The 22,991-nt window shown below is 38.8% G+C and overlaps 2 protein-coding genes across 2 annotated transcripts in view; one reads left to right on the top strand and one right to left on the bottom strand.

The window, feature by feature from the left end:
* ALDH1L2 (aldehyde dehydrogenase 1 family member L2) overlaps positions 1-16,495 on the top strand; it is a 39,014-nt gene extending 22,519 nt beyond the window's left edge. Inside the window, exons 10-24 of the mRNA XM_026052238.1 lie at positions 812-903; positions 1,692-1,839; positions 2,571-2,690; positions 4,624-4,751; positions 5,561-5,711; positions 6,418-6,488; positions 6,624-6,729; positions 7,172-7,259; positions 8,115-8,208; positions 8,484-8,580; positions 10,074-10,172; positions 10,907-11,072; positions 12,352-12,457; positions 14,516-14,715; positions 15,740-16,495. Coding sequence (XP_025908023.1) covers positions 812-903; positions 1,692-1,839; positions 2,571-2,690; positions 4,624-4,751; positions 5,561-5,711; positions 6,418-6,488; positions 6,624-6,729; positions 7,172-7,259; positions 8,115-8,208; positions 8,484-8,580; positions 10,074-10,172; positions 10,907-11,072; positions 12,352-12,457; positions 14,516-14,715; positions 15,740-15,795 — 1,722 coding nt within the window. The 3' untranslated portion in view covers positions 15,796-16,495. The remainder of the gene's footprint in view (positions 1-811; positions 904-1,691; positions 1,840-2,570; positions 2,691-4,623; positions 4,752-5,560; positions 5,712-6,417; positions 6,489-6,623; positions 6,730-7,171; positions 7,260-8,114; positions 8,209-8,483; positions 8,581-10,073; positions 10,173-10,906; positions 11,073-12,351; positions 12,458-14,515; positions 14,716-15,739) is intronic.
* A 562-nt stretch (positions 16,496-17,057) lies between these two features.
* Positions 17,058-22,543, bottom strand: CUNH12orf45 (chromosome unknown C12orf45 homolog). The gene is made up of 4 exons (XM_026052223.1): positions 22,474-22,543; positions 21,165-21,251; positions 19,720-19,856; positions 17,058-18,320 (listed from the first exon to the last, which is right to left on the bottom strand). The coding sequence occupies exons 1-4, from the start codon at positions 22,541-22,543 to the stop codon at positions 18,138-18,140; spliced, it is 477 nt and encodes a 158-aa protein (XP_025908008.1). The 3' UTR covers positions 17,058-18,137.
* Positions 22,544-22,991: the final 448 nt, after the last annotated feature.

Raw genomic sequence — 22,991 nt, 5'->3', positions numbered from 1 at the left:
CTAGAGGAGAAAGTTGTAGAGCTGGAGGGGCACCTTGTTGCCCTCTCCAGCAGTTGCTCCTTCTGCAGTGTCAGCTTCTCAGCTGAAATGCACACTTGTCATTTGTATAGTTGTGGGCCAGAGCAGCTGAAGCAAGACATCTGCCAGCTCTGCTGCACATCAATAACTTTTGACACAGGTCACACAGCTAAAGGCACTAATGTTTTAAAATACTGTTTCAGGCTTGCCATGAACTTGCCTGCTGGCAACCTTAGTGCTTTCTGGAGCAATTGCCTGACTGATAAAATAGCAAAAAGAAATATAAACTCTTCTCTTTATGACACTACCAGCCAAGTCTTGAGACCAATCTATTATTAATTTRAAAGTTACCAGCTATTGTAGCATTCATGTTAGCAGAAATATCCATCTAATTCATGCAGCTTAAGCTACCTCTCAACTCTGTCCAAGTGTCGAAAATTTCATCACAGTCYATTCACAAAATTCCCCATACCTCTGTTGAGATCATATTGCATAGTGCAATGTAACACCATTATTTGGAAGGTGAGGCTTTTATAAATATGGRCATGAAAAATCATTACCATTGTAACATTAAGTTTGCTTGCATGGTTAGGACATGCATGGTTAGGACCATCATGGACAAAATTAATCTGTAGATTTTATTTGCTATTATSAAGTTACAGGTCCACTTAAAATAGCTATTATACCTGTTGAAGCAATGCACTTTGAAGGCATAAGTATGTTAGAAAATAGTTTTGCAGTAAATAATTCCTGCAGCTAACATAACTGCCCCATTGTTTTTATGTGCTAATAGGCTATTTGGAAGGGAATTTTGAGCAATGTTCCTGTAATTGAGGATTCTACAGACTTCTTCAAATCTGGAGCATCCTCTATGCATGTTGTCAGGTAAACAAATATTCAAAATAATATTTTGAAGCAAAAGCTAAKGGAAACAAAGTTGTTCATGGTGCTTGAATCGGGGTTGATGAAGTAGTGAACAAAAAATGATTTTTCAAATTTGTTTCCCACTGCTCTATCTATTGCCTTTCCTACCTTTGGAAATATGATACAGTTCTGTGGCCCAAACTAGGAGATACTGATGCCTTTTCTACTCAAGCAAAAATCCCCTTGACTTCAGAAGCATCAGCTGCATGGGGAAGCATGATGGTGCTCAAAGTCACCAGCATGTAGTACYGGGTATCTCAAGAGCAGTGGCTGATTCAGAAGCTGAGCAAAGGAATTGCCATAGGTAAGGTCAATCAAAGCCTTTCACAGGGGAATCGAGCCCCATCCTTACAAGTAAGTATATTGAGTTCATGCTATGTGGGGTCAGCTCAGTTAACTTCTTTTTATAACTCAGATATGCAACGCTGTAAGACCAGRATTTCAGTTTTATCTTAGCAAAATTATTATTGCCCCTCTTGATTGCCGATGTCATAGAGCTCAAAACTTCCTGCATGCATCGGTGAGAGTAGTTTCGTCAAACGAAGCATGTTATTTATCATTTATTTCCAAAACGTACCTAAGAATATTCCTGACTTTGCATTTTCTTTTCTATAACAGCACCAATTAACCCAACAGCTGCAGGCAAGCTGCTTGGAACCATTCRCTTTTGATGCCTTTCTACCTTGGAATGATTTGATTATCTGAATAGTTCTCATTGGTTCAATTCACTCTGTCTTTGAAATCTTTAGAATGCTGGAAGAGATCAAGCAGAAATACAGCGGACTTCAGCTGCAGAATGAGGACGTTTATATGGCTACTAAGTTTGCAGACTTTGTTCAAATGGCTGTCAGAAAACTCAGGGGAGAAGACAAAGAAGAAGAGCTGGTCATTGATTACGTATGTTGTCACTGGTTACTTGTACTTCATTGCTTCTTGTCTCTTGGCTGTTTGGAAGATAGGCAATACGTTTTTTAGGCGGATTGATGCAGTAGGAAAATCAAACAAATATTTGGGCATATGAGCTCCTCTTTTCTGCAAGTTTTATGTATTTATGTTTCAGAACAGAAACAGATGTTTCATGTGAAACTAATGATGTTCCTGAAACTGGGAAAACAAGAATGTGTGTAGAGTAGCTCACAGAGGTACCCTCTTCYCCACCCTGGTGCAGTATCCTGCAAGAATACTTCAGTCAGAATAGTTGCAGACCTTCTGATTTCCTGAGGCAAAAAGTACTAGACCTTTCTCATAAGAACTGTTTGTTGGAAAACTTCATGTGAAAGCTTTAGGGATTGTTCTTGGAGACCAGAACACTGAGCAAGTCAGGGTTGCTTGACCGTGGAGAATATGCTTGAATTGGAATTTTGTTTGAAGTCCTGCAAGATTTAGTGTTGGTTTCAAGATAGAGACTCAATGACCTAAGAAATACAGAAATCTGCTTAACTATCTCCAAGYATGGGTATTGGTGTTCAGGAAGAATATCCTTCTAACTGTTCTTAATAGCCATATATACATCCTAAAATGCAGCTGAGTGTTAGTTATAAGTATCAAAAGCTATGTTCTATTGTTGGACTGTATTAAAATTATATGTTTTAAATACTAATTTGCGTATGTGTGTGCTTCACTTTCAGGTTTCAAAAAATGTGAACAATATGACTGTGAGAATGCCATACCAGTGTTTCATAAATGGGCAGTTTATAGATGCTGATGATGGAAAAACATACGACACCATAAATCCAACAGATGGATCAGTGAGTAATTTCTAAGTATGATCAATAACAGTTTATTTCAATTTCCTTTGAAATATATAAGACAATGAGTATTGATGGATTCAAAACCATACAGTACAAGAACTCCATGTTTTTTTTTTAAACTTACTCCTTGATTTATATAGTCTTCAATTGTTGCATGTCCRTCAAGTTTCACAGTAATTACCTCATTTGTCTTTAAGTATTATATGACAATCTTCATATCCAGTTACATATCCAGTTGCTTTTTTTACCTTCGTTTCCTATCTGTTTGACTTGGCAAAAAAAGAAGAAAAAAAAAAGGCTAAGGTCTAGTTGCTAAAGAAGTATTTCTACTAGCATATTAATAAATTCCATAGAATCATAGAATGCCCAAGGTTGGAAGGGACCTCAGAGGTCATCKAGTCCAACCCCCCTGCWCACRCAGGGTCAYCTAGAGCACGTGGCACAGGGCTGCRTCCAAGCGGSTTTTAAAGATCTCCAAAGAAGGAGACTCCACAACCTCTGGGCAGCCTGTTCCAGTGCTTTGTCACCCTCACAGTGAAGAAATGCTTCCTTAAGTTCCTGTGGAACTTCYGATGCTTCAGTTTGAAGCCATTTCCTCTAGTCCTATCACTGTCCACCACTGAAAAGAGGCCGCCCCCTCCTCCTCACTGCCTCCCTTGAGGTATTTATACACGCTGATGAGGTCCCCCCTCAGCCTCCTCTTCTCCAGGCTGAACAGGCCCAGCTCTCTCAGCCTTTGCTCATAGGGCAGATGTTCCAGGCCCCTGATCATCCTGGTAGCCCTGCGCTGGACTCTCTCCAGCAGCTCCACATCCCTCTTGTACTGGGGAGCCCAGAACTGGACGCAGTACTCCAGATGTGGCCTCACCAGGGCTGAGTAGAGGGGGATGATCACTTCCCTYGACCTGCTGGAGACGCTYTTCTTAATGCACCCCAGGATCCCGTTGGCCTTCTTGGCCACCAGGGCRCACTGCTGCCTCATGGTCAACTTGTCGTYCACCATGACACCCAGGTCCCTCTCTGCGGGACTGCTCTCCAGCAGGTCACTCCCTAATCTGTACTGGTGTCCARGGTTATTCCTCCCCAGCTGCAGGACCCTGCACTTGCCCTTGAATTTCCTGTCAGTCACCAACTTCAGGGTATTTTGTTTGCTGTTGTTGTTTACAAATTGTTGTTGTCTTAGCGCAAATTTGACTTTAAAGTGTGCCTTTAAATTTGCAGTAAGAAAATAAAACTTTTCAATAGGAAAATAGRTATCGTTCTATTTCATCTCATCCTCTTGAAGGTACTGAATTTTGGTTGAGCAACTGTTAAGTAMGAATTATAAATAAAAGGAGAGATCTTGAGGTCTGCTTATGTTATTGTATTTCTGAAGTAATGSATTTACAGTTAAATCAGTGGCACAAATTTTACTGGGATTGGAAGCCAGAATCTGGTACTTTCCTTGTGGCTCATTATGGAATGGAATAAAAATATAACAAAAATTGGGCTTAGGCTTTAAAATACAAGTATTATGGGGATATAATCATTATAAAATACTATGTGGCCACAGAAGCTCCATTCCAGAGAAATAGAACATGCAGGAGTCATTTTAGCATGTTCAGGTGACGGTATCATATATTTGATTTTTCCACTTTTGTCATATCACTTTGATTTACCTATGAAAAGAGGGTGAAATCYAGTGGGATGATGCTCCTTGGTGCTGAAGAAAAAAGGAAAATATCTGGGAATCAGAGTCCCTGCACTGTCCCCCAAACTCAGCCATCATTACTTGTGTCTGAACTTTTTGGACCCTCATTCACCCACAATCAATTGGTGCTTGAGAATATCAAGTATTCTCTTATAGCCAGTCAAAAGGTTTAGGAGGAAGGAGTAACTTCTTGCATCCTGGTCTTTCAATCTGAGCTAACACATTGCTACCTTGTCACAGGTAATAGCCACTGTATCCTCTGCTTCGTTGGCTGATGTTGACAAAGCTGTGGCAGCAGCRAAAGAGGCTTTTGAAAATGGTGAATGGGGACGAATGAATGCACGGGAAAGAGGGCGACTCATGTACAGGTRTGTTAAGGGTGGCATTGTGTTTCTTTAGTTTCATTAAAACTAATTATTTGGTTCCTCTGAAGAATTGCAACAGACTATCTGAGTATGATGGATATTCATAGTCCCATTTTCAGAGATACTAGGCAGAGTTACTAGATTAGCTACATTTTCATCTCCTAATACACTGGAGTACTGTGGCTTCATTTGCTTTTGACTGAAACTTTGGCAGCTTCTTTGAGAAATTCTGACCCTCCAGTTGAAACCATGTTAACATAAAGAATTTTTATTTGTGAATAAAAACAAAGAATAGGAGGAAAAAAGACTTCTAAATACTCAGTGGCTTCATTTAATCTATATGCTTTCCTCCTCAATTGCAGAGATTGAGAGTTCTCTTGTAAAGTCTGAATTCTTCTGTAAGGAAAGACTTAAATTTTCAACGCAGAGTCTAGTGATGTTAAGTCGGCAGACATTTCTGACCTTGTGAACCCTACCTGTCTGTACTGTATACAGTGAACTTGTAACCAAATTGCCACTGATTTTGAAAGAGATTGGATCTGCTGGATTTTCTAGGSGCTATATTCCAACGTCCTTCTCACCTGGTTAAAGAGCCTCCCTAGGAACTGCTTTGTGGTCTATTGTGGAATAATTGTCTTCTGTACAAAAAGTCTAAGCTGAGTCCCTGAAACCAGGGGTCCTAACACTGTACTTCTAAATTCTGGGGGAATRTTATTTTAATACAGTTCTTTGCCCTGCCAAATCTCATTTTAGGCTGCCTGTGGTTAGATGTCACTTCTTTTTGATGTGTATTTGTTATGTTTTGATTAAAGACTTGCAGACCTGATGGAAGAACATCAAGAAGAGTTAGCAACAATAGAATCTATCGACTCAGGAGCTGTCTACACCTTAGCTTTGAAGACCCATGTAGGAATGTCTGTGCAAACATTCAGATACTTTGCTGGATGGTGTGACAAAATTCAGGCAAGTGAATACGTAAAGGAGGAAATGAATGACAGTGCTTCTGTGCACATTCTTTGCTGATACTGCCCCAAAAAGCAATGTTAGCAAAGACAATCAAGAAACTCAAAAATAAATCAAAAAAAGTCTACCTGACAATACAGAAGAAGCACAGTCTGCTTCCAACTGGACAATATGGATTTAGAGTCTGACTCTAAATACCTAATTATATATCCAATAATATCTATCTAATGGATTGAGTTATCCTAGTGTATATGCATTTTTAGTCAGCTTTTGATTATTCATGGATCAGAACGGCCTTGTGGYGGCTCAGCTGTGTTGCAGGTGCAGAGACACATCAGCTTACATCAGTTTTACATCCAGACCTGATGCGTTCGCTTGGTGCCATAGCACAAGGCTCAGGTTCAGTAACATTTTCTTAAGCATCTTTAAGATCTGCAGTCAAGACTATCATTCAGCTTTCTTTTCTTCATTATATCCTCACTTTATGTTCTTCCATACTATTGTTATCTGTGATTTTATTTTATCCAATTGATAATCAAGAGTTGACTATAGTAGCAATAGCAAGAAATTACACTATAGCAGCATACCTGCAGAACTGCTCTGCACAACGTTCTTATATGGCAGTGGTGTTTTTAACAAAAAAAAAAAAAAAAAGATTAAAGGGTGCGTTTATGATTTGTATAAATATCTCACTGCTTTCTTTTAGGGTGCTACAATTCCAATTAACCAGGCCCGCCCAAATCATAACCTAACATTCACTAAGAAAGAACCAATAGGGTAAGCATATTTATTTATTTATTTATTTATTTATTTATTTATTTATTTATTTTTCCTAGTCACAGCCTTGACCAACAGAAAAGCCACTCAAAAGGTGTTGTCAAAATATATTTTTCTTATTTTTCCCATTTTCAGTGTGTGTGCAATTGTTATCCCCTGGAATTACCCACTGATGATGCTTGCATGGAAGAGCGCAGCGTGTCTGGCTGCAGGCAACACGTTGGTTCTCAAACCAGCTCAGGTAAAAACACAAAGGAGCAGCTCCAGGCCTTCAGTATTTGTTCAGGCAAAGCATTTTAAGTGCTGTAGTTGATCTCATCCCCTGCCATATGTTGTAAGAGCTCATATAAAATAATACAAATTGTCGTGATCATTCAAGGTACTGATTATATTCACTTCTTCTCTGATGGTACTCTCATTTTCAAAAGTTAATTTCTGTCTTCTCATAGAGTTCTGTTTCTTCCACGATGTTTCTGTTGTGTGGTGCTATTACTAGGGAGATTAATGTAATTTTGAAATACTATTATTGCATGTGAGCAGAAAATATTTTTTTGCAAGCCATCATTTTTATTTTGTCAATATTGTGAAGAATAAAAAAATGGATATTTTACCAGAAAAAGAAAGTATAGAGCATAAAAGATATCATCTAAAACAGCAGATCTAATATAAGTGTTTCTGCTTAGGTCACACCGCTGACATCCTTAAAGTTTGCAGAACTCTCAGCTAAAGCTGGATTTCCTAAGGGTGTTATAAATATTCTGCCTGGTTCAGGTAAAAAAACAAATGCAACTAATCATTTTTCTGGAACTAACTCATACTGAAACTGGAGAACTAGCATTTTAACATTGCAGATCAGCATATATAAATATATGCTGCATGGCCTTATCTTCATTCCCAGTAGACTGGCATATATGTAATACAGCAATTTCACACATTGCTAAAACAGACCTGGAAAAATCTTTGTATCACRTTGCTCTAGCTGGTGACAACATTCCTTGACTTACCCTCTCTCTAAGTTCACACAGATAGCATTAACACTCTGAGACAGAATTCTGCAAGAATTCTAAATAAATTCTTCAATAATTTATTTACAGAAAAACATGTTGCCCTAGATTTTAAGACTTCACTTTTTTTTTTTCCTAAACTTACCATCACTTGGAAGTATTAGTGTGTTTAAATGTGACTAGGAAGACCAACAGCAAGCTGGTAAGGTGTTTATTGATCAATATCAATGAGTTATGATCCCCATTGTGTTTCCTGATATTATTTTCCTCTTTCCTTGCCCTAATGAAAGAAGGTGACAAAGTAACTGTGTGGGTCAGACTTTGTTACAAATTAGGTTATTCCACCTATAGTGAACTATCAAGGAGGAAGTTCTTTAGTCCAGAGTGATGGAGAAATTTGGAAGCATTCACATGATTTAAGTTAATTAGTGTGAAACTTTAATATTGATACAAATAAAGCCCTAACTGTAATAAGGATGTGATATTGTACTTGGTTCACATATTGGTAGCAGTTTCTATGTTAGAGTGCTCCTGCTGGGTGTCACGGAACGAGTGGTGGCGAGGGAAATAAGAAAAATTGATTCTGTTTTGCCCAGTTAAGCTGTTTTCCTTATCACAACAGGTGGCTTAGTGGGACAGCACTTGTCTGAACATCCAGACGTTCGCAAAGTTGGATTCACTGGTTCAACACCGACTGGCAAAAAGATCATGAAGAGGTATTCTTAGCATAATATTCATAAATAAACACTGCTGAGTCTATTTCCAAGGTGTCTTAATAATTGTATCTCACATGTAGCAGTAATACAGTAATACAGAAGCATAACTATGTATGGCCATTTATGGTGATGTAGAATTCTGCTTAAGTTTCATTTTTTTGGAAGATAGGCATTTATCTTCTTAGGAGTACATTTTCACCWGATTTGATTAAAGGGAAATAACTTATTTAACTATTTAAAGCCTGCTTTTTACATAATTATTTGCATTTTTCCAGTGCGGCCAGTAATCTGAAGAAAGTTTCTCTTGAACTTGGTGGCAAATCACCGCTGATCATATTCAATGACTGTGAACTTGATAGAGCCGTAAAAATGGTAAGGTTACTTTAAAGAAAAAAAATATATTCAAAACTTTTGTGATACATTCTCACAGGATTGCAATATTTTTATTACATGCCAAAAAGTGTATCAGGGACCCTTTCATAAACTGTCATGCAATTAGATTCTTTTTCTGAAGGATGTTTCTCTGTGCCAACACAATTAAACCTTTATGCTCCAACAAAAAGCCAGGGATCTGTACTACAAGAAATATACATTAAGAAATACAATCAAATAAGGAAATATATATGTTGAAATATTTTTACCAGATGAGTTTATAGATTAAAGATGTTTTCCGTCAAAATTTGATACTAAAAAAAAGCTTCTGTTTTAAAAGCCTGAAAAGTGAAACCAAATATAGTAAGCTCCATACTGACATATCATGCCTTGTAATTCACCATCACTATCAACTTCCCAAGCAGCTGTAACTTGTTTAAAAATTGTATATAAAATGTGCAAASAAGAAATACAGTAGATTTAAGGAGTTTATTTCCTGTTCACATGGTCAAAAAAGTGATAACGATTCAAAAAAGTGATAATGAATACAGTTTGCTCAGTAACACCAAAACAAGGTCTCCCACACTGTGCAAGTGCCACAAATTTCTTGCATAAGCAGCTTCTGCTACTGGGAAAAAGCTATTAAGCATTTTTCACGCTATTATACCCTCTTTTGGGAACACAAGAAAAACTGTGACTGAACAGTGAAGTATATATGGAAAATAGTAAAAGCTGGCATGCAAAAATAAGCACACTGCTTGATGCCATCCGTGTTCTCAACTGGAGAAAAAAATAGAATGATGCAGAGTTTTGCCTGGGATATAGGTGACACAGATGGCTTTTAATGGTTTTGAAGCAATGTGTTTACACGCAGCACTGGCACATGATTTCAGTCATATCTAATAGTAGTAGGACCCTAGACCTTTGCAGCAGTAAGAAAACAAGTGCAGAGAAATTTGAATTGTCCTAGTCATCCTGCCTTTCTGTTCCCCACCTCCCACTCTCCAAGAAAAAAAAAAAAAAAAAAAAAAAGGGGACAGGCATCAGGTCTTGGTAAATACAAAGGAACAAACAGCACAGTGTCTGAATCCACATTCTTGAAATAGGAGCCTCTCTGCAGATTAGAGTGACATAATGCTCACCCAGCTGCATGCAGCTCTCAGCACAAGCAGTATWGCTCAGTGGGCAGTTTAGCACGGTTTCGTATTCATCAGCATTGCTGCCAGCCCTCCTCTCAGCGGTGCTGCAGCCAGAGTTTCTGTGGAAGGCTGATGGAAATGGAAAGAGTGCTGCAAATGGGTTCGTCCTGAGCCATTTGTCTCTGTGGAAGAGTGTTTTCCAGATGTACAACTAGTTTGCTTCTTGCACTGAGGATATCTGCTTAAATAAAGCATTACGTCTAAGGGCAGCTCAAGGGAAATGAATGAAGGGGAGAATGAACAAAAGGATGTGTATGAATATTAATTTGGTTTGTTTTGTTTTTCCCGAATCAGGGTATGGGAGCAGTATATTTCAACAAAGGAGAAAACTGCATTGCTGCTGGCAGGCTGTTTGTAGAAGAATCAATCCATGATGAATTTGTTAGAAAAGTGGTAAGATATTTAAGGACTAATATTTAGGTAGATACTTTGCTATGGCACAAAGATCCCATTATTTTGCAGACACACACACATTTCTTGTTATTTATAGTTGCTTAAATTTTCATAATTGATTATGATAGGCAATGCTGCTTCTTGTGAAGCTTTTACAGGGTTGAACAAGAGGCACCAAAGAGAGATATTTCCATTAGAAATGCACAGATAAGTGACAGAAGATATTGTACTATCAGTAATAATTCTTATTTGACTAGGAAAGCAAGATTTAGAAAACCACTGRACTTAACATCACTGTGCTTGAAGATTTAGAAAAGGTATATTGGAGGCATAGCTAGAATCACACAGTTGTCATTAAAAATCCAGTAATCAATTGTATCACTGGAAAATTCATACATCTAACTCAAAAAAAAAAGGAAGTTATTGTGATAACTTATTCACCACCAGTAAGAATTGACCTTTTACATGCCTGCCTTAATAGCAGAAGAGAATGAAAGCATAAAAACAACATGAAAAACTTTCAGAAGTAACAAGTGGTCAAGGGCATCAAGCATAAGACACTTTACATAGCATCAACTTAGAAGGCAAATGAGTATTTCACCTTCTAAAAATTCAACTCTTTCTTGGGGCCAAACTTCACAGCACAAACAATGAAGCATCTGTAATCAGTAGTCACTTTATCAACTGTTTATTTGCTACACTATGTAACTTCATTTTAATTGGATACCCCATAGGTGGAAGAAATAAAAAAGATGAAAATTGGTGACCCACTTGATAGATCTACAGATCATGGTCCACAAAATCATAAAGCGCATTTGGAAAAGCTGCTGCAATACTGTGAAACTGGAGTAAAAGAAGGTGCCACTCTAGTATATGGAGGAAGACAAGTAAATAGACCAGGTAAAATGCTTCCCAAAGGTGTTGTTTCTTAAACTTTAAATAAAATGGGATTGTCTCTACTGCATTAAATAGTAGCAATAYTATGCAGACAGTATCAGGTAGTTTCAGGATGACACTTTAAAACAGAACTTCCARCTCCCATATTAATAGAAGTTGTGTAATTGAAGCATAGCATTTGAAGTTGACTCAGAACCCAGTGCTGTTTCTTGTGGGGCACTGGGAAACATCATTGAACTGGCAAGAACCATAATTACAGTGGTAGCCAATTATTTCAACAAAACACTAAAGCTGTTTGGGCTATCTTGTTTGCAGAGTCAGCACCTGAAGTTATGATCAAAAGCATTTTTTTCTAGGTAAAGAGTGCTGAGTTTGATGGACAGATATAAGAACAAACATTTCCTTGTGGACCTCTCTCGTATCAGTAAAGGAGGAGAAACATTTGCACCATTTCAGGACATGCTTGCATACCCAAAGAAAATGAAAGGGAAAATATGCAGCTGTAGGAAATCAGTGGGATAAAATTAATGAGAAGTCTTATGGAAGGGGAAGGCAAATATAAAAGACCTCAAAATAAGTTGATTTTTACCAACTCATCCTACAATACACTCACACACCCACATGTAGGTGTAGAAAAGATTTGGCCATAATCACTTGTGTGCCACACAGGGACAGCAAGTGATGCCAACTCTGAAGTCCACACTGTGACTTCTGGAGTCCTCTTCATTAGCAGTGGTGAACAAGTTTTGGACAGGTGTTTTATACCCGAAAAAACATTTGTCATGCATTGCCCTTTTTCTCAATATTTTCCTTACTTCWGTCTATAAATCTTAGGCAGAGTTGCTGCCCATCACATGTATTTTCCTTGTTTGGAACATAGAGATATTTATGGCTACCATCCTGTACACAGCCYTGTTGATATCTTGTAAGCTTGGTGACACCTTCCTGCTTGAGTCCAGGGCCTTCTATTGGAAAGTCACCTGGTTGTGGGGTGCTAGCCCTCAGGGCATGATATGAACAACACATGTTACCACTGTGATCAAGAGAGTCCATGTTTTTAACTCTTGCTCTCCTGCTTCTATAATGCCCGTGCACGTCCATTTCCATTGATACTCATTCATATCAGTCTTAATATTTCAGTTTCAGGTCTCAGCRGATGTATGACTTGGGTTCAGTTCCAAGTATGGAAAAGAGATGACCTGAACAACACAGACAGAGAAGCATTTTGTCCTTAATTAATTAATTATTTGATTGATTAAATAATACCCTATCTTCTGTTTAGGTTTCTTCATGGAACCCACRGTATTCACAGATGTTGAAGACCATATGTATATTGCCCAGGAAGAGTCCTTTGGTCCCGTCATGGTAATTTCTAAATTTAAAAATGGGTATGTTCTCTTCTGGCTACTAGCAGAAACTTTATTTTCTCATTTTCTCTCAAAATGTAAATGTAAAAACAACATMATCAGAACCTCTAGTACTATGATTTTGAAAAACATTGTAAGGACCAGGATGAATCTTTGGATGAATCTTATCTTCCTGTTAAACTCCAGGTAAACATGCTTTTTGGAGTATCCTTGTACATGTCAACACAAAATTAATGCTATAGAGGCGCAGTAAGGGATACAATGCAAACCTAAATACCACACAGTAAAAATATTTTATCGAATATTGAGACCTACCTACTGAAGGTGACAGGATAATTGCAGTATGCTGATCAAATCACAAACCATGTATTTTTCCAAAGAAAATGCTTGTTGTTCTCATTGTCTCTGAGCACTGCCTAACATTGTTGTACATTATACAACATGGGCACATTACTATCACAGATGAAAACTGCTCTATATATTTGTGGACTGACAGTTTAATGCCTTTCATTTCAAATCATTTTACATGCACATTAAAGAAAAATCCCCCCAAAGTCATATAACTATTTCCACCACATTTCTTTTTTTTTACAGTTTGAAAATGTAGTTAGCGGTTGACCACGTAGACAATCTTCATATCTAATAAGGGAAAATACCAGTTTTTTATTCTTTAAATATTATGGGTTATGGATTATGAGTTATGAAACTATATGGAGAGGAAATACATGAAGAAAATAGCACCCTAGACATGGCATGAAAAGGCACATGACACTAAATTAAAAAGTGGGGCCAGTTTTTAGCAAACTGATTCATAATAATCAGCTGCATGGCTTGGCTTTCCAAGTGTTTTTTTATTGCTGTTTTCCCAAAATTTTACTGCAGTTGCACAATGACAGTGTGCCTAAATGCAACATTCATTTTTACGGTTTTCAGTGTCAATGGTGAGAGATGATTCCTGAGAGCWGTTTCTTGTCTGGGCCAAATATGGGGTTCTACAGCACAGGATCAGCGTGGCAAGTCATTTAGGGTTAGGGTAAGCCTAAGACATCAGAGAAAGAAAAAGCATAGAGGTAATATTGCTGTCATGGTGGAAAGGGGCTGCCCACRGAGGGTGTGCGGTGGCCACAGTCARCTCCTTAGAGGAGTTTATTCATTGTGCCACACGCTGGTTTCGGTAGCACCATTGGCCTTGCAACATTTTGATGATTAGGATTAGGGTGGAGAGAAAGACAAAGCCTATGGGTGCTGCTGTCATTGTGGAATGAGGCAGCCAGACATGTCCTGTGCTCAGAAATGGTTCCTGTTAGTAGTTTGTCCTCTAGCCATATATGGTAACCTCTGGCCCACTGCCAAAATGACAAAAAATTGGGAGTTTGGGTTACAGCTGAGAGAACAAGAAACCCTAGAGGTGCCATTGTTGTCCTTGTGGAATGAGGCAGCCAGGGGAAGCTGTTCTGTTCTCAGAGATAGCTCCTGTGAGGAATTTGTTGTCTAGGCCACATGTGCTGCTCTCTGGCCCACCACTGGCCTGACAAGACTGTTAGGATTGAGAGAAGAAGAAAGCCTCATGTTCCCTTGTTATCACTGTGGAATGAGGCAGMCGGAGCGAGATGTGCAGTGCCCAGGAATAGTTCTTGAGGCATTTCTTGTGTTGGCCACATCTGCTGGTCTCTGGCCCACCACTGGCCTAACAAGACTTTTCAGGTTAGGGTTGAGAGAAAGAGACTGCCTAGATGTGCTGCTGTCCTCATGGAATAAGGCAGACAGGGGAACCTTCCCTGCCACGAGATGTTTCCTGTGAGGAGTTTCTTGTCTGGACCATATAGGGAGGTCTCTGGCCTACCACCATCCTGGCAAGATTTTTACCATTATCGTTGGAGTTGAGAGCAAAGAAAGCCCTGTAACTCCATGTAGATCTTAACCATTGACTTGTAAATTTGTAGTGTTTACAATTTTAAATCACAGATTAATACTCATTAAACAGTGTTCTTAAATAAGCGAATTTGAATTACGTTACAGCACTGTTAACCCTTTTTTATTTTACCTATCAGGAGTTAAATCAGTTCTTTCCTCCTATAGGGATGTTGCTGGAGTTCTAAGACGGGCAAATTCCACAGAATATGGTTTAGCTTCAGGAGTTTTCACAAGAGACCTAAGCAAAGCTCTGTACGTGAGTGAAAAGCTAGAAGCTGGAACAGTTTTTATTAACACATACAACAAAACGGATGTTGCTGCACCTTTTGGTGGATTTAAGCAATCTGGCTTTGGAAAAGATTTAGGTAAGTTGTCCTCATTTCTCATCCAACAGTCCAAATCAAGAAATAAAAAAGGGTTCCCTGTAAATAGCACTAGTAACATCTGAGTCATGTATCTGTGCCCTATTTCTATCTGCCTCCAGTTTCAATGAGCTAGTTCCTATCTGCTCCCATCCATCCAGAATTCCTGCCTCAGTACCTCCCATTCATCCTTTCCCGTACATTTGCTAAATATCTGAGTCTCACACAGAATATTCCTTTCCAATTTTTATTGAAGTGATCACACTACAGCTTGTCCAGGGCTGTGTATAAGCTACCAGCAACAAAAGGTACAGGCCAGAGTCTCCTTTTATTTCCCATAGAAAGAATGCTAACTTAGGTCTCTCCTCTAAACTTGTTAGAACATGGAAAATTATTTCCTTTATTACGCCTTAAATTGTGATAAATATTTGCTACTGGGCTCAAGGCAAGACTGCATAAAACTTTTTTCCTTCAGAAAGCAATTAAAAAAARAGAAAGATCTAGTCTGTCAAAGGAGCTTTACAGGTCTGTACAAATCAAGCCTCATACCAAAGAAAGTTAAGAATTTTTTTTTCATAGAGACACAATAGATTTTCCCTTTGGAACCTCTAACAGATAGCAAACATTTCCTGAAACCAACTTATTATCAGAGATAAAAAAAAAAGAAAAAAAGATCTCACAGAAAGCATACTTAGAGGTACTACATTTTCTAGGCAAACCAAACTTCTTCAAAATCCTTTATGAGTCACAACAGTCATCTAGAAATTACTGCTGTTTAACTCCACACAGGTTTAATTCCACACATTCCTCTTTTAAATTCCAGCTCCTTTTTTCTTTCCACATTTGTTGGCTTTGGGCTCTGCCTGTCAACCCATTTCTGTAAATCTCAGCAAAAGGGTAAATTAATCAGTTTGTCATTATTCCTTAAGGGCTTAAAATACTGGCTCCTGCTGTGAACTTTTATAATATAGGTTAACAGTCAGTCATTTACCTGCTGTTCTAACTGGTTAACATTGTGCTCCTACAGGTGAAGAAGCACTTCATGAATACCTTAGAACCAAGGCCATCACTGTGGAATATTAAAGGAACCGTCTCACGTGGAAAGTAAACTGGCTGAGTTTGAGTCTGAAGGACTCCGTGAAGCACTTCATGCAATGTCCAGGGTATCCTGTCCTATGTGGTAAAACTATCGAAACGAGTATCCCCCATCCATGCATAAATTTATATAATACAAGTCCAGATTTTAGTCTCACTGAAAGATGAAAGCACTTGGCAATTAAATAATTTCAGATTAATTATCCAGCAACAGTAACAGGTATTAGCACAAGCAGAACAAAAGGTGTTTGAGCTGGTTTTTTTTTTTTTTTTTAAGTACAACTGAAGAATGTGTTCTCACATGTCTCCTTTTATATTTATGTGAACATACATTTACATGATCATTTTAAATCTCTAGACACAAGGCTTCTCTCAAAGTTAAACTATGTATATTATGCCATTTTTGCTAAAAATGGTTCAAGTTTTACAGTAGCAATTAAACATTCTGCTCTGGTGATTCTTCAGCAGTACAGAAAACCTTTGTGCCATAAGAAGTAAATAACTGCAAGAAAGTGCACTTACTATGATCTTTGTATAGTACATACAGAGTTCAACATTGGTATTAAACTATGCATATCAAGCTAAAGTTACTGAAAAGATTTTCTATCCTTTTGTTGATATATGTGTGATCTGCCTGGGATTTGAAAGGTGGTTACATTAACAGATTAAAATCACTTTTTCTGTCTGTTCACATGGACTGTTATCACTGTTTTATACAGAATGCATATTCATATATCTTAACTTCTTTTCCCCTCTAATCTCTTGCAAAAAAAAATCTCTTGTTAAAGAAAGACTGAGTTAAGACAGTGGCTTTCAAACTGTTTTTTTCCCCCCCTCCAATCTGAATGCAAGCTTTCTGTACAGACCCTAACAAACACAGCTTGCTTAAAACTGCATGCTCTTCTTAGGAGTACCACCCCACCCAAAGCTTCATCTGATCTGTGAGCTGCCATCCAAAAAGCAGTCCCTCCCCTTGCTTCCCATTCTCTAAAATATTCTGTGATTTAATCAGATAATCCCAGTAAACCATAACCTCCTCCCGTTTTTAAGAGTCCATATTGTGAAAGGAAGACYAGAATCCTTGTTAATCTATCCCAARGAGTCCATAAAGAGAAGTTTAAAGAAAACTCAAGATTTATGTGTGAAATTCAAAATAAATTGTGCAATTAATTGCAGTTTTCAAGTCACAGAGTTTGAATTTTAATATTTGAGCAACAGTATGGAAAAAAAATAACTGTGTAGAAAATACAAAGTTCCTTTAAGAAACAAATGATGATATCAAGGAGCATCACAGATACTTCTGAAATGCAAAATGATCTCTAAGGAAAATACACCAGTCCAAATCATTGCTTTTTAACAGTCTGAGGTAAGTATGAATGGCACGTACTTTCACCTACTATGACTCCACAACTAATCTAAGCACAGTTCTTTTCATTCTTCTGGAAAGGACAGMTGTCAATGAAATGGAGAGGATGGAAGCATGTGGCAGAGAAAGCAGGAGATAAAATGTAAGTTTTAGAGCAATTGCAACACCAGTTAGACTAGACCCTTTAAGTTCTAACATTATCTACACTACAGCTACTAGTTCTACTGCTGCTAAAAGCTAGTTTAAGGACTAGCAGCAATCTGTGCATAGACAGATATGTATATATGTATATACATATATATGTACATTCATGTATATATGAAGCCATACAAAGCTCAGTGTAGGCCCAAAAAGCCAGGAGAGCTTGCTGACCTCTCTTGTTTCATGGCTGGTTGTAACACTGTTCTTACCATGCTACCTTACCATGAAATAACCTCAGCCACTGAGGTAGTGTACAGTGGTTACCATCTTCATTGCAATATAGACATACCTCAAATGTACTTTAAGATAATGTTTAATATCGAAGACATGTACATAYCACTTTAGAGGACAATGAATATAGAAAACAAAGCTTTTCCCTCCCTTTAAGGCAAAAACTTTCTGCCACGCTGCAGACTTTTCATCAGTAATGCAAGAGGTCAAGAGTTCTACCTCCTAACTTGATGTGCAGTGTGTCTTCCTACCCAAGTCCCAGCCCCACTTCCAGCTGCTTTCTTAGTAGGACTTTCTGGTGCAGCTCAGTTTCATATCATTTGAGAAAGAAGACAGCAATTCTTCAGATGCAGCTTGCCTCAGAACTACTAGGAAAACAATCATCCAAGTGGATCCTGCATTCCCAACCATATAAACTACAGCATTTTGCATGTTCCTGGTAGACAGGGAACATTGGGAAGCAAGGCAGTTTAAGGGTCAAGTCTTCAAAGCCAGAAAGTGTGATTCTTTCAAAAGTAAAATACAAATSGATTTACTCGTTCACTTTGCTGTCCAAAATTTCTATTTTGCTCTTTTCTCCCTTTTGTTTAGGGAACTTAATGTTGTCTATTGTCACTTCTTCGGTTGTACAGTCATCTTCAGATTCTGAGTCATCATCTGAGAGTGATACCTCTTCATCTGTATCAGAACCACTCAGTTCAACTAAAGCCACGTTCTGCAAAGAGGAAAAAAATATTACACATTTCAATATAGCACCTTTCATTTGTTTAAAACATAAAGCAAGTAGATAAACAACCCTATCACCTTAAGAAAACTCCAAACCCATGATTAGAAAGACATTTGGGTTCTTGTGGAATTAAAAACTAATCACGAACACATATCCAGTGTTTTTAAAATGTAATTATTATGCCCCATAGTAAATGAGCATTTTTACATCATTACCAGAGAAATGAGTACATAGCTGAACTCAGATAATCTAAATCAGATATTTAAGTTAATAAGCATAGGCATCAAAGCTGTACTTTTCAGTGAAGAATTCAAATCAAGCCATTTAACGCATGAGGGATCATGATACATATATAGACATAGGTATACATAAGTATTTTTAATATAAATCTTGATCTTATAATCCACCATTTGTCTTGGTATTAAAACTACTGCAAAACAGCAAGTCATCTGACCACCATGACATTTTGAAGCAAAAGTAATCATATATTTCCATCTGCAGTACCATAGTTTTGATTTCTTTTCTCTTTGGAAACATTTGTCTTCAACATGATCCTCACCTCAAAAACTGCCTGCATGCTGCAAAGCGACACAAAGGACCTGAGATGTCAATAAATTTCTTCAGTGATCTGCAAATAGCCATATGCTATTCATCATCTCATCTCTTGTCTGTTTTTTTATTATAAAGCCAAGACACTTGTCAGACATTATCACATGAAATATGTTTTCTGTCCAAGTTACTTGTTCCATTTGAACATATCAAAGTAATTTTCATGATCAGCTTTGTTTTCTCACCATTTGGAATTCTTTCAACCAATCCCTGTGCTGGACAACTTACAGCACGTAAGTTGGACACAGCCTGCAACAACTCTCGAGTCCAACTTTGTGGGCAGTAAGTTGTTCTGACAGCTCCAGCTCCAGGCTGCCTTATTTCCTGGAAGGCTGCAGAGCAGCAGGCCCTTGCCTAGGCCAGGCAATCTTCCAGCCATTTGATTAGATGCACATAGCAGAGCCACTGCGTTTTGTAATTTTCTTGGGGTGGGAGGGACATGACTGCAGCATTTTAATTACCAAGAGAAAGCGAATGATGATGTGAATATAAATAAATGGACAAACACAAACCCTAAAGATATTAATGACTTTGTTAACCAAAGCTCTACAGCCAGGCCTAAAATACCTACAAAGAAGAAAGTCAGTTATTCTTAGTTGTCAGTTATTCTTAGTAGTCAGTTGTTATTCTAAGGCTTTCAATTCACAGATTTCAGACTAAAACAGTAAAGACTTGACCTTATCTATCAAACTAGTTAATCCTAAGGTTAGAGAATTATTCTAATTCTTAACCTCCTCTCAATTTATTTTATAAGATCGAAAATACTGTACACACTTACCATTTCTACAACATTTTCTGTTGCACTGTCTAGATTTTCAATATCAAACTGATGAGCTGGTGCTGTTAGCATTTTTCTTCTTAGCTCATCATTTGCATGTGCCATCTGTGGTAGAAAGCTCTGCACTCTGTCCAAAACTACAACAGAAATAATTATAATATATAATGAACATCAATAAAAATATGTGTGTATATATGAACAGACACATATATGTATGTATATATGTACATACACATACGCACAGAGACACATTAATATATGCACTAATACAGAAATCTGAACATTAAAAAAATTCAATTTCTATTGTAATTTACAASTGCCTGCCATATCTAGAAAGAAGGGATTTATTACAATATTCAATTTCCTAAGACACACACTGCAAAATGATAAAGAATCTGTCAGCACTAGTCAGCCTTTCMGTAAGAAATCACTTAACAATTCTATTTGGATTCTTAAAATGTGGCTAGCTTAAAGAAAAYATGCTCACAAATTCCATTGGTTTTAAAATATATATCTTGAAAAATTTCAATATCAGTATTACCTCTAATGGAAATATAATTTTGCCTTTCCTTCTTCTTAAAGTATAGACTGAAAGAAGATGGAAAAAATAGCTACAAAAAATGTCATAGGTGTCAGGCTGCTGCACAAAAGGAATTAATACAGTATCAACAGGGCGCTCTGAAATGAGGATGACTGGGAAACAGACATGCTCTAGGCTGAAGCATAAAGCACTAGTGTTCTGCAGAACTCTCTCTCTAAACTCGGTGAGACTTCCCAACAATTTTGAGATAATCACTGTCATGAAGAGAGTCAGACACATTCCCCTACCATGGAGGAAGACAGTATTTTCATCTGCTTCCAGAATTTCTTCCGACAGTCTTTTCTGCTACACATGGCAGATCTAATCTCCAGTCTTCACTCCCTAGGAAGTAGGTATAGGTTTAACCTTCCTCCCTAAAACCTGTCATCTTCCTAAAGACTTACATTCAAGGAAGAATTCGATATTACAGATTAGTTTGCCCTTCTATTATTTTTAAAGCTGAGCTCCAATACAAGCATAGTAATTTGAAAGTAATGCAACTTAAATAAAGTTACAAAAATGATCTGTGTATCCCATACTGATTTGAAAGCAGATGACTAAACAAAGATTTACGTTACAACCCAGCTAATTCACTATATGCGTAAGAACCATGTCCCTAAAACTGACAACCATAAAGCTTAGCATCACAAAATCTAGATTTTTGGTAAAAGTTGCATTTGCGCCTCCTGCACATTAATCACACAACCATAGGGAAGGAGTAACACCAACAGGAACAGAACACAAGAGCCTCGCTCCCTCTAAACACAAGGATATGTCTGAAGATTCATTGAGGCTGGACTAAGTTATGTCCAATAAACACATTAAATAGTACTTGACTGTGTTCAAGCAGCGAAGTTCTACGTACCATTACTCCTTGGCATTCTAACTGTCTGTAAAGTTGTGGCCTTCTTGTTGCTAAATTTCGAACTAATCAACAATGTTTCTTCCAGTCCTGGAAACAAAGAAGAAAAAAGTATCTGAATATTTACCTATGTGACCATGAATGTCACATTCTCACTGCTACTTTTTCACCTTTCKACAACAAATTTAAGACAGATCAAGATTCCACCATCTCTGTCTCCAAGAATTCCAGGCCACTTTCCTGCAAGTATTGTTTCTTGACATTTGTTTGGAATGGATCATGAATGTACTTTGTTATATAGCAAACATCTAGAACTTGCCACCTCGGGAGGTTATTAAAGCAGACAGACAGATTAGCACATTCAAAATGGAACTAGACAAATTCATGGTCACAAATGGATACTAGAATAACTGAGCGAGAATCACTCTAACATCCTGACCCCAACAGGTATAGACAGTGTGAAGCACAAGATGCACAGGCAGCAGAATGTGCTTTTGATAACTGCTCTCTATAATCAGCATTTTCTATTGCAATGACCAGTCTGCTGAGCTGGACAGATCACTGGTCTGACGCAGCAGGTTATTTCTTACAGATTCCTCTATTTTTTTAAGCCTTTATCAAAGGTCTACTGCACAACTAYTACCAATAGATATTTGTAGCTGTAATATCTTCATATGACAGGATATTACAGGTATTACAGGATAACCATTCAGCTGTGTGAAGTCCATTTGCTGTCCCCTTCTCTATTACACAGAAAAGTACCTTGCCACACCATGTTCCACCAAGGAAGCAGTTAATGTGCCTGAGCTGCACTGCTTAAAAATCCCTTCTCTTCCATATATGATGGGGGTGGAGATGAATGAAAGCAGGCCACAGGGATGGCTAAGCGTATCTTCAAGGTTTATCAAATCCCAGTGAAATTTTGCATTAGAATCAGACAAGTTAATTCTCATGACTACCACAAGAACCATCAGTCATTTCTCATTAAGTAAGATGAAGCTCGATTTCTCTTTAATATTTGTTTCCCCGGTAGAAACGTTGCCATGCCTGCCCACACTAATTTAATTTGTCGATGTTTCCTTTTATTTTTTTTTTTTTTAGTTTTCTCTGAATTATTATTATTTCTCCGCCTCAAAAGCTGTTAGCAGTAAAGGCAATATAACAAAATGTGACTTAATGTAAAGCGGCGCTAGCAGCTGCTGCTAGCTGAGAGGCCTCCCGATCAGCGCCGCCTCGCCCCCCCGATCCCGAGAGGCCCCCGGGAGCGCGGGGAGGCGCGGGGAGGCGCGGGCAGCCCCGCGGCGCCGCTCACCTCCTCGGCGCCCCACGGCCAGCAGCTCTCGGGAGGCGGCCGCCCCGCCGGCCCCGCCGTCCTGCGCCATGCGCTGCTCGCGACGGAAGCGGCCGCCGCGCTTCGGGCTCCGCCGCCGCCCGCGCTGCCGCAGCGCCGCCCGCAGGCGGGAGGTCCGCAGGTGCCGCCGAGGAACCTTCTCGGCAACGGCCGCGCCGCGGCGGGGCGCTCCCGGGTAACGGCCGCCACGGGGCGGAGCCTCCTTGGTAACGGCCACCACGGGGCGGAGCCCCCCTCGGTAACGGCCGCAGCGGGGCGGGCGCTCCCCCGTAACGGCAGCGCCGCGGCGGGGCCCTCCTCGGTAACGGTCGCAACTGGGCGGAGCYCCCCTCAGTAACGGCCGCAACGGGGCAGACGGTCCCCGGTAACGGTAACCCTGAGCTAAGAAACTATCCGTTTACACTACTCTGGAAAGGAAGTGGCGAACTGAGGGGAAAAAATACTAATGTTAATTCTCAATTTCATGACCTTTGGTTAGC

Source organism: Nothoprocta perdicaria, unplaced genomic scaffold, assembly GCF_003342845.1.
Source record: "Nothoprocta perdicaria isolate Ctin4 unplaced genomic scaffold, notPer1 scaffold_86, whole genome shotgun sequence".
Lineage (NCBI taxonomy): Eukaryota > Metazoa > Chordata > Aves > Tinamiformes > Tinamidae > Nothoprocta > Nothoprocta perdicaria.
The sequence above is the reverse complement of the archived record's forward strand: the minus strand, read 5'-3'. Positions and strand labels throughout refer to the sequence as shown.

Excerpts from the sequence above, each read along its gene's own strand:
- CUNH12orf45 (XM_026052223.1), bottom strand. The coding sequence starts at position 22,543 with ATGGCGCAGGACGGCGGGGCCGGCGGGGCGGCCGCCTCCCGAGAGCTG. Across the intron at positions 19,857-21,164 it reads TAGAATGCCAAGGAGTAATG|TTTTGGACAGAGTGCAGAGC; the intron begins GTACGTAGAACT and ends TTTCTGTTGTAG. Across the intron at positions 18,321-19,719 it reads CAGAAAATGTTGTAGAAATG|AACGTGGCTTTAGTTGAACT; the intron begins GTAAGTGTGTAC and ends TCCTCTTTGCAG.